The sequence below is a fragment of the Lycorma delicatula genome, chromosome 7 (genome assembly GCF_047948215.1).
Source record: "Lycorma delicatula isolate Av1 chromosome 7, ASM4794821v1, whole genome shotgun sequence".
Taxonomy (NCBI): domain Eukaryota; kingdom Metazoa; phylum Arthropoda; class Insecta; order Hemiptera; family Fulgoridae; genus Lycorma; species Lycorma delicatula.
In genome coordinates, this window is record NC_134461.1 from 128,797,479 (window position 1) to 128,809,839 (window position 12,361).

General features: G+C 31.7%; 1 protein-coding gene across 10 annotated transcripts in view; it reads left to right on the forward strand.

The window, feature by feature from the left end:
• Kyat (Kynurenine aminotransferase) overlaps nucleotides 1-5,751 on the forward strand; it is a 363,126-nt gene extending 357,375 nt beyond the window's left edge. For all 10 annotated transcript variants that reach the window (XM_075370234.1, XM_075370239.1, XM_075370240.1 and 7 more), the window contains one exon: nucleotides 5,111-5,751. In XM_075370234.1, coding sequence (XP_075226349.1) covers nucleotides 5,111-5,179 — 69 coding nt within the window. In that variant the 3' untranslated portion in view covers nucleotides 5,180-5,751. The remainder of the gene's footprint in view (nucleotides 1-5,110) is intronic.
• The last annotated feature ends 6,610 nt before the right edge of the window (nucleotides 5,752-12,361 follow it).

Sequence of the window (12,361 nt, forward strand, 5' to 3'; positions counted from 1 at the left end):
GGTATAAATTGAAACGAAGTTAGTAATTTCCTGGTTGTCCAGTACATTCTTTGCAGTATATATGTATACATACATAAGTACGTATGTACAAAAATACGTACAAAAATATGTACGTATATGTCTAAAAATTTCTATCGGTTAATGAAATAATCATTCCTGACTGATGTGATCTGTGTAATGTAAAATTATGATATAGTTAATCATATGTACTATGCATGATTGTTACATATTGGTCATAAAGGACCCTATACTGCCCACTATGAATTTAATATTCAAATTGTATGATACTAGTCACCTAGATCCAGTATGAATTTAATTCTTTATTGTCAGAATTTAATCTTTAGAATTATTCAGTATGATATAAAAAAATAAATGAGGAAGATAATTAAAAAATACATCTGCTGCACTGAAGGGAAATGAAGAGGAGAGGATGCCTCACTGTAAATGCTCATGCAGGATAAAAGTAATCGATATTGCAATCGGTGTGTTAAAACTTTTCTTTATTCTTGAATCAGTTAACTGTATTCCTCATTCTCCATATCTTTTGTTCTGTGTAATCTTTTAATCTTGACATACCTACTGAATCTTACACTTTCAATTTATATCTGTTTCATTTATTCCAATCCACATCTTCCTCTACAGTTTTTAACTTCTGTATGTATCTTTACTAACTGACTCGTATAGCCAGAACCTAGACCGTCAGGACCTACTAGGTTGGCTCAGGTGAACCCTGGAGCCAGCTCAGGGCCTACCACAGGGCCACAGAGCATAGGGAGACAGCATCTTAGACAACTGCAGAGCTTGCTTTGGTCGCCATTACCGTCTACCCCAAGAACTCCACTCCCTGGATCCCCACACTGTTTGTTAGCCTCATGATTGTAGAATAATTCTGATAAATAAGAATTAAAGAATTCAAGCTTTATAGAAACCTGAAAAAAAACTAAATTACTAAAGGCAGAATAACAGTAGCTATAATAACTAAAGTATACACACCCTTGACGACAAAGGTGTGGCCATGGAGGCAGAAATATAATAATAATGCAAAAGGATAAATCTTTTTTTTCTTAATGAATATCTGTAATCTACAAACTCACCCTCCTTGGGGGTGAAGAAATAATATTTTTAATATTTTAACCTTTAGAGAGCTAGGACTTTGGGTCTGTGCCTTAAAACCTTCCATGGTGTAATACGAATGTATCCTGAAAATTTGAAAGCAATCGATCAGTTGGTTCCTCAAGATTTATTGAGATGAAATATATGTAAAAACCTTGTCAGTTATGCCTAGAAACACTGGTAAATGTTTGGTTGTGACCAAACTAGCAGTTTTTTGTTTATCCCAAACAAACAAAAATCATCTTCTGTATACGAGTATACTTTTTATGATAGTGTAGATAGATATAGATTTTATTTATTGTAAATTTAATTCTATTATTTTTGTAATTTTATTAATTTGACTGAATTATTCAGTTCAAACCCAGTTTCCAGTGATAGAGACTCGCAGTTCACTGTTTATTAATTCAATTCATCAAAGTTTTTGCTTCAACCAGCAAATCTCCATTACTACATGTATATATATATATATATATATAGGAGGCTTACCATACATCTGGGTTTAGCCCAGACAGTCCTGGTTTTTTAGTGCTCTCCAGGGTTCCAAAAATGTCTGGGATTTGAGAATTTTTATGACTGGTGAGAATTTTTTTTAATTTTAGAACTATGTTTGAGATCATGTTTTTAAATATTCTCTTATGGCTGTGCATCTCTCAGCTGACCTTGGAGAAACCACTGACATTGATTTTGACGGAGACATGGCTGCCGGTCTCGCCACAACTTTTTATTTAGTCACTTGGCAACACAACAGGGGCAATGTGTTTATGTTGTTTTTGTATGTGAAGTAACTTATCTACATGTTTTTGAACATTTTATCTCTGTTTTTGTCTCATCATTTACCAATGGGTAAAAGAAAATGTGTGTTTAATGTTAACCTGCCACAGGATTACAAATTTTTGAAACTGTGTAATGACAGTAACAATGAACGTGTTTATTGCACACTATGTACTGGAGAATTTTCTGTTGCACGTAAAGGAAAGGGCGATATTGAAGACCACATGAAAAGAGTTATTCCCCCACCTTTGGCTCTAAAAAAATCTCTTGTTTGCTGATACAGTAGCATTAATAGCCTCCTATGTTTAGCTGTTTTCATGTGGTCTTCAATATCGCCCTTTCCTTTACGTGCAACAGAAAATAATTCAGTACATAGTGTGCAATAAACACATTCATTGTTACTGTCATTACACAATTTCAAATAAATTATACTCACAGTTGTGTTGAGAAAAACTGGATTAAAAATTTATCTAAACCAGGATGTAATAATATATGGCCTTCTGACTTGATTCATGTACAAGATTTTGTCACAGATTTCTTTCCTCTCTTATAAATTTTATAGCCTCTTAATTTAAATTTTTCATTATTTCAAAAGCCTCTTTTTCCCCATTTTGCTTTTCCTATTGTCTGTGCATCACCACTACAATCTGACACACTCCATATTAATATTTTCAAGAATTTCTTTTTAATTCTTAGATATACTTATGGTACTAGTGAATATATTTTTTACATGAAAGCCCTCACCTTGCTTGTGCCAGTCTATTTTTGATATCATCCATTCTTTGTAATTTTACTGTCTAAATAACAGAATTCTGCAACTTTGATTTTATCATCTAAGTTTATTCTATTTAAGTTTTCATTTTCCATCTTTCTGTCATATTTTATTATCTTTGTTTTAATTTTTTTTCAGTCTAAATATTTCTTTCGGTCATAAATTTGTACCATATCTATTACAAGTTTACAGAAATACTTTTTCTAACTCATTTTTTGTTTTTGCCAGAAGAATAATTTTGTCAGTGAAACCTAATATCTTTATTTCCATTGGTTGGATATCTGTACGATAGTTACTTTACTTTCAACTGTTTCATTCAGTTCTGTTACCTCACTGTACAAGTTGAAAAGTAATGGGGATAGACTCCATCTCCACAATCTTCCCACAGTCTGCTGTCTCTAGTCTTTGCTTTTCTTCATTTTCAAATGCTACCTACTTATTACACGCTTTTTGTATGTCTTCTTTCTCTATATTTAAATCCAATTTTTTTTTTTTTTAATATCTCATCACATACTTTTCATTCTAGATTATGAATGCTTTCTCCAATTGTAGGAATGACATGAAGGTGGTTTTATTCTTCTTAAGCATGCTTTAAAAATTTCACTGAGAACCAGATCTGCCTACTTTGTACATATGCACTTCTGAAGCCAACCTGCTCTTCATCTAACTCAACATTCTATTCATTTTTGGTTTGTGTGATATTGAGAGAGGGGGTAGTGCAACATTTTCACATTCATGTGCTTCTGTTTTTTTTTTTTTTTTAGTATTGTAAAGATTACCTTTTTCTAATATCAGAGTACGTCTATTGTCAGTAATTTAACGTATTGATGAATAACTTGTATTCAGTCTACTTTTCCCAAATAGCACAGTGATTCAAATGATGTGTCATCAATTCCTATGATTTATTTTTCTGTTGTAAGTCTTTTATTGTAATAAGCTTTAAAAGTTTATTAAACTATCAGCAGATGAAATTCTGTTCTTAAATATAATTTAACAGTTTTTGTATGAATAATTCATCACTTAAGCTCAAAATTTATATATGAGAATATGGAATGGAAAATTTGTTTGGTAGCCTGACCAGCATTTAAACCTGAATCTCCCGCAGGAAAGATTGAGACGCTATCATTCTGCCTCAGATGTCAGTGGCATTCCATAATTAACAAAATTATGGAATATATGTGTATATATATAAATTCACCATTTTTGCCAGATGGAGCACAAGTACAAAAGTTGTCCATTTGCAACAACTTCATGTGAGAACCAACCAACTGATAGTTTTCAAATCTTCAGAATTTATTTGCGTTATCCAGGAAAGATTGTAAGCTGTAGATCAAGGTTCTAGTTTCCTCGGGGATTAAGATAAGATATTAAATCATCCATTAAAGGAAATGAGTATCTATAAACTTTTAATATTCTCACAAACATGTTGGGGATCAAGGGGCAGAGCTCCCTGGCTGGATGATTGGACAAGTGAAGCAAGCCGCAACCAGCTAGTATATTTATATATGCATATAATTTAATAAAACGGGGGCATATATATAATATATAATTAATTACTAAACTTCTTAAAAATATACAAAATAACCCATTCACTCCCAATAAAAAATATATATTATGCAAAAATGGTTTTTATTGCTATTTTTACATAGGTGTAGCAATCGTAAAAATTTCCAGAGTAGATTTTCCAAAGTCATTATTCATATCTGTAAGTGTTTATTTACATGTATTTCATTAAAAAAATTAATATATTTTTGGGTATAGTAATGTCATTAAAATTGATAAAATTTTCCTCCCATCATTTTTGAGCAGAAAAAAAGGAATATTTTCAAATTTAATAAATTATTATTATTTATTTGTTTACTGCTTAAATTTATTATATAGGATTGCATTCTTTTACATTTTCTTCAATAAGTATTAGAAACAAACAATCATTGTGATTTCAAGTTCTTGCAGATTCAATATAAAATGAATCAGATTAATTACAGCATGGTGATTCAGGGATATAACACCCCTAAATACTGGGGTGAGCTGTCTACAGACTCCAAATCAACAAAGATGCACTGCATATCAGGAAAATTCCAGAATATCACACATCAATCAAAATCACTCTCTCTGTTCACAGTGTTTAAATAGATTCATTGTTGTTCCTAGCATGTTTTTATAAAAATAAATAGAAAAGATTTGTAGTTATTCTAAAAAAGTTTTGTTTTAAAAAAGAACACACAGTATACATCAGTAGCTCCAAATGTTTTTTATTAAATGTTTTTGTATTGTATGTAAACACTTCCATAGCACTGAATGTTAATAAGAATGTATTTCTGTCATTTCAGAGTACAGAAAGAGAAGACATTTTTCAGTATTTAGATTAAGAATTACTGTAATTGTGTCGGTTAATATGATAATTGATTTTAAAATATTTTTACTGTAATATTTGTTGTGTTTTGAATGTTACAGAAAGATGAAAATCTTAAACAAGCTGAAAACATTCTAAAGGCCTGGAAAAATAGTTTTGCAAAGTTGTAAGCTTTATAAGTTACAGTTTGTAACAGAATTTAAAAAATTTTCAAATTGTGAAACATATTCTGTGATCTCTTTTTTTGTTCTGAAACAGGTACAAGAAAAATACAATAAAAATGTAAAATTATTGTGGTATAACTTTTCCTTTTTATCCTTTGTATTTGTATAGTATTTAATATTTGTAATTTTAAATTGATTTAAACAGTCTTATATGGTACTAATAAATTTGTATACATTTTTTGTTTATTGAATAAAAAAAACTATTTAGTAAAAAAGTCTTTTTGTTGCTTCCATTTATAAAAAAGAAAGTTTTTATTATGGTAAAATTTAAATTTCATTAATTGTTTTATGGGATTAAATGAGAAGTTATTCCTTAAAGTTTTTTTGTTTGACTTTATTTTAATGTAGCGTTTAATATTAGTATATTCTAAAATATTTGCTTTGTTGTATATTAAAGTTATACATTCATCATTCATTAATTTCATTTTTTTTTTAAACTTAAATTTATATTTTTTAAAACAATTAATATATAAATATCAAAAATGTAATGAAATAATAAAATGTAGCATAAAGGGATAGGTGCTGCCATCTTGTTCTTTCATTGCCCTACTATGAACATTCCAAAATGTTGACCCATGCCCTCTAATTTTCTATTAGTCACCGTTATGGAATCAAGTACCACCCTTGCTATTTCAGCGTGTCTAAAACAACATGAAGTAATTGAATTTTTAACATTGAAAAAGTGAACACTAATGATATTTATGGTCATCCAAAAGCTATGTGTGGTGATGTACTGTGATTAGGTCTGCAATTAAATTCTGTGGCATCAGAAGCCTGTAAATCAAGTATTGGCAATGAACCACAACTGGCCAACAGAAGTTGGCCAGTTTCTGTAGCTGATGAGAAGCTTCAAAAGAAGGTAAAGAAATTGATTCAAAGTGATTGTTAAATTGCCACCCAGATAGGTAAATTTAAAAAAACAAGTAAGGCACATTATTGCACAACTGGGCAACTGTAAATTCTGTTAACAGTGGGGTGCAACCACTGAGAGGCTTTTATGAAGTTGAAATTTGAACCTATTCCAAACCCTCCATACTCACTGGATTTGGGATTCTGCAATTAAAGAATAGAATAGAATATTATTTTCATTGACCCATATGACATTTGTACGATTGCACAAACATCATGGATTGTTTGTCTACAATCTGCAACACTAGCCTCTCGCACTTTCGCGATGTTTTCCAGTGTTGCGCTTGTTGATGGTCTTCCTGAACGCTCATCGTCATCGACTGTCGTTCGTTCGTCTTCAAATCGTTTGTACCACAAAAAAGTTTTACTTTTACTCATAGCATTGTCACCAAATTCTTCCACAAGCATGCAGTGGGTTTCTGCACCAGTTTTTTTAAGCATGAACCAAAATTTGATGCAGCTTCTTTGCTCTTTAAAATCTGTCATTTAGAACTTCGCCGAAGCAGTAAAACACAACATTACACAACCGCATGAAAGTCAACAATGCAGCCTCTCACTGTCATAGCTGTTGGAACACTGATTCACAAAGAGTACTGTTAGTCACATCTAACAGTACCAGCAATGGCTCATGCGCGAAATTCAAATTCCCCGAACTTTTGGGTAGCACCTCGTATATTCATTTTACCACAGATGGTGAACGGAAGGACACAGTAAGGGTGTGAGTCAAGGAAAGACTGTCAGAATTCTTTGTTGATGGAATGTACAGCTGTGTATGTGAAATCGGTGACTATATGAAAAAATGAATGTAAGTTTTTGTATTAAATAAATTGTACTTTTATGCCATTTTTATTTCATATGACTATTTCTTTTCATTTGTGAGTTATGAGCAACTGTTCATTATATTTTCGCCAGACCTCAAATATGTTAGAATATTTTTGAATCATTTAAAATATAATTGAGTTTTATTCAGAATTGAAGTGGATTGGCATGTTTGTGTTTGCTTGGGTGTCAAATGCAGGAACAAATAAAATATAATTGATTGAAAGGATGAATTGAATATAATGGACCTAAGTAAGAGGAGTATGAATTGACATTCATCATTTCTGTTAGCTGTGATTGAAATTTTAGGTTTATGGAAGACCTTTTTCATATCTTAACAAGAAATAGCGTTCTGATAACATATTACCAAAAACATTTGTACAACAGAAAAGCTGTTAAAATTTGTGAAAGGTTTTAAATTCTGAAGAGCATTTCAATTTTGGTCCCTGATTAATTTTTTTTTTTTTTAATTTTATTCAAAATGTTGGTTTCAAACAAAAAAGTTTGAATAGTATACTTGCTCAAGGTTGTTTTTTATACCTGTTGTTGAGAAAATTTTTCTTTTTATTTTCTACAGACTGGGGAGAAAATTATAGAAACCAAATAATCTTAAACTACAGACATTGATTGATACAATGTTATAAAAAGGTAAGAGTTATAAAGACTGTTTGTTTATATTAAGGTTCTCTTTGTATACTAGTTATTTTTTGTTTCACAGAATGCATTGACTTTCATGTTTCACAAATTCAGTTTACATTTAAAAAAGAACATTTTAACAATCTGCTGAGTAAGAAAGTTTTTGATAATAGTGTACAAAAAATATCTAGACAATTGGGTGAATTGTCTAGCTTTGTTTAGTTTTAGCCAACAAAATGGCAATATAACTACGGCCAAGTTTTTTATTACCAGGTTTGATCAAAAAGTAACAGGAATTTTTAATTTTTTCTGAAAGTATTTATTTAATGTTCAGTGTTTATCCCATCCCCTTCAAAGTAGTCCCGCTGTTATATTTATATCAATGTACCTTCCAGTTTGAAAAATGCTTTTGAATTATTGCCTTAAACTCAACTTGTGATTTCACCTTTATCTCATTCATTATTGAAAAACATTGCCCTTTTAAGTTTGGAAAATAAGTAAAAAACACAAGGAGCCATATCTGGAAAGTAAAGTGGTTATGGCATCACAATGTTGCCAACCAACATTTTGCCAAGAATTGTGAATAATTAAAGCGATATGCATCTATGCATTGTCGTGCAAAATTTACAAGTTGTCTTTTCTCCAGATTGCCTCACACAAATTGCATAAAATTTCTAGGTAACATTTCTTGTTGACTATATGACTTTGCTACAGGAATTCGTGATGAATAGTACATTGCAGTCAAGAAAACAGTTAGAAGGACCTTCACATTAAGATCAGACTTGTGCTTTATTTAGTTTTGGTTTCTCAGAAAACTTCCATTGGGATGATTGAGAATTTGTCTCAATGTCATAGTCATACACCCGTGTTTCATCACCAGTTATGACACATTTGAGTAAATTTGGGTTGTCAGTAAATATTTGTTCAGTAATGATTATACGATGCTATTTTTTTTTTTTTTGAAAATTTAATAGTTTCAGAAGAAAGTTGACTGTCACACATTTCATTTTAAAATATTAGTGAAAATTTGCTTCACATGAGGCATATGAAACTGCTATATCTTTGGCTACCTCTTTAATGGTGAGTCTGAAATTAGTACAATGTCTAACTTTTTTGACATTTTCATCAATGATTGGATATGCTAGGATATCCAGGCCTAGCATTATTTTCAATGTCTTCTTGGCCTTTCTGAAAATGTTTATACCATTCATAAACTCATGATTATAACATAGCATTGTTGTGAAACCCCTTCTTTAACATTATAAAAGCTTCGCTGCACTTAATTCTGTTTTTAACGCTAAATTTCAGACAAATTCTCTGACAACATTTTGTGAAAAAAAAATTGCTAAACACAGTAAAAAAAGTCTTGCTTTTTAGCTAACCAAATTCAGACTAAATATTGCAGCTGGCTGAAAATTAACACGTATGTCACTGTCGGTATAACATATATAAAAAAAAATCAATTAAATTGACAATGTTCAACATGTACAGTTAAAAGATTGTTGTTATTTTTTGATCTGACCTTGTAATTTCCATTTGTTTTTTGTATCCAATATTTTTTAATAATGTATTTTTAAACAGATTCTTGATGATTAATTTTGTAGGTTCATAAATTTCCATTTACATTTGTTAGAGTTATAAAAATATAATAAAAAAAGAGTTCGAAGAACACATGAGTAGTCCATATTCAACTAATTTTTTAAAAATAAAAATCAATTAGTTGAAAGTCTTCTAAAAAAAACTACTACGTATTTAATTAAAAGTCATCTGTAATTTATATACTAAAATATTAAAACAATTTTTTGCTTTTGTTACAGTTATATCGTGGACTGAATTATGATAAACATTGTTTTGCTATGAAAATCACCATTTTTGATATTTTGAAATATATATTTGTTTTCTATGCAGAAAAATTTGTTATTAAAGGAAATATAAATGAGTGACAATGGACAGAACATTATTATTAGTTTACATTAAATAAGTACAATGTAACTGAAACCCGATGAACAGAAGTTTAAATACAGAAGCTTCATAAAAGAATGGAGTGGTTTTTAATATGGATTAAATGAAAACATAATACTTAGTTGATGTTTATTTACTGAATTTGTCATTCCAGTTTTTTTAAATAACTAATAAAGTTCAATATGTGCACCATTAGTCGCTTGGCAAATGTCCAATTGACATTCAGTTTCTGCCCACACCAGAATTAACATATCTTCTGTTATGGTTACAATTGCTTCATTAATAGTTTCCTTATATATATATATATATATATATATAATATATATATTTATATTTCCTCATATATATTTTTTTGTGAATAACAATGTTTTTTATGTACCCCCTCAAGAAATAATTGCAAGCTGTTCCAGGGTATAGGTCCTTGCTGGTCTATCTATCAGTGTCTAAATTTTCCATTCAAAGTCTGGCTGACGAATGCATTAAAGTACGGGGGTGTGTGATGGAATGAATTCATGTATGTTCATCCAGTTGAGGAAAGTAGTTAAGATACTGATATGTTCATTTCCATTACTAGTCTTATCAGAGAAAAAGAAAGGCACAATTACACAATTTTTCATCACACCACACCAAACATTAACTTTAAGCATGTCACACCATTTCTCAAAAATTACATATGGGTATTCAGATCCCCATATTCGTGAATTGTGTGTGTTAATACATCCATTAATATGGAATGTAGTTTCATCCATGAAAATTATACCATCTAAAAATGATTAGTTTTCATTAATTATCTGGAAAATCTCAACATTGAAATTGAAATGCTTTTCTCCATTATCAAGTTTCAATTCCTGCTGTAGTTGGATTTTATATACATGTAATTTCAATCTTTTGTGTAAAACTTTGTGAATTGTTGTTTTTAGAATATCTAACTCGAGGCTTTGATGAGAGATGAAATTTTAGGATTTATGATTGCAGATCATCTAATACGTTCAACAGTTTCATCTGATACTTGTGATCTGCCAGTTGATTTTTCCTCGAGAACAGATCTAGTTTCTTGGTTTGAACCATCCCAACCCTGCAGAGGAAGACACCCACCTTGTGACATTGCTGGTCGCTACACGCCACCCCCTCTATTCCAAGCCCTGAGGGGCTTTACCAGAGGTCGTCTTTAGACCCTCTAACTGATTACATCTCACAATCATCAGCCAGGCCTTGGTCGGGATGCCACCGATGTAAATGCCTCGGCAGGCATTTGCATCAGTAAAATACAAATCAAATTTTGCCTTCACGTAGGCCTCTAACGGACATCTTCACATCCAACCTAAGATGATTCCCTCAAACTAACCAAAACCGTCGAAGCTCGGACCCAGTGCCTAGTCCAAATTTGACAACATCGTTCATGTCTGTGAACACCTCAGAAAACGAACAAATTGAAAGTTAAATCTTACACTCATAACATTCAAAATGATATTTTATGGAACATAGAAATTCAGACCTACATCCAAATAAGTCGACCAAATAAAGTCACCTAACAAGGGGAACGTAACCTCATTCTGGTCTGTGCAGGAGCCGGACAAACCCTGCATCCCCACCCTGTCCCATGGAGTCTTGCACGGCATTACCAAGTCACAATCAGAACCGCCAATGGCGGCCATGCCCCCAGTCGTACAGGCTACCATACTCTGGTGTGGCAGCGCGGCCACCCCCGAAAACAGGAGCCCCAGATCGAATCATAAACAATACCTATATAATCATGGTACGATGCTAATGTGCCTACCTCCAACCAATCCAATGCCTAGGCCAGAACCCTAGCCATCCAGGATCCTGCCACGATCAAATACCTTGACTAAATTCTCTCGGCAGACCTACACACCGCAAGGGCGCAAAGAAAACCAGCCACTATAGACCACTTCTCGCGGATCTTCCAGTTAATATGGAGATCCAGAAAGGAATATATTCTCTCAAGTTCCCTAACAGTTCGTGAACGTTCAACCTCATATCAGGGACAGACATAGATAATGGTTTGAACCAGCATCATATATTATTTTCATGTGTTGGCTCTTTTCCATATTTATGTCGAAATGCACATTAAACTAAAATTACGAAGTTTAATTGAGCCTTCCACAAAATACTTTGCTTTGTCTTGGAAAGTGAATATACCAATGAACTAAACACCTCAGCAACAATAAAAAAACTGGTGTGGTGGTTTGAACTAATACTACAAAATCTTTTGGGTTGTAAGCTATCAGGGCTACCAAAATAACTTCTCAAAATTTCCCTACTGCCATGATCTGAATTGCAGAACCCTACCATTCTTTTACGAAGACTCTGTATAATTAATTTAATTTCTTCCTTATTTACCAGACTTCAAGAATAGTGAGCTTTTCACTGGATTTACCCTATTTGAATTTTACTTCCTACTTGAATAGAATATCTGGTATTGAAATTTGTTACTGAACATCCTGTAATTTGATTGTTGAAATGATATTTTTTAAATAAGTCTAAGTATGTTCATTCAGTTGCAATTGTTGTAATTAATTTTTTCTTATAGGAACAACAATTGAAATGAGGGGGTACAAACTTGCATATGGTAAATTGAAAATTTTACAATTAGATGGCAATGGACAAAAAACATTTTAGGCAACAACAATATACTCAAAGTTAATTATAATCTTACTCCATATGTGTTTTTAATGAAGTGTTTATCGTGTTTCAAACAACTGAAATATATATGGTATTGTCATTGTTTTTCATTCTTCTGTTGATGGAATGGGATTTAAGCCCTGGATCATTTTTATTTTA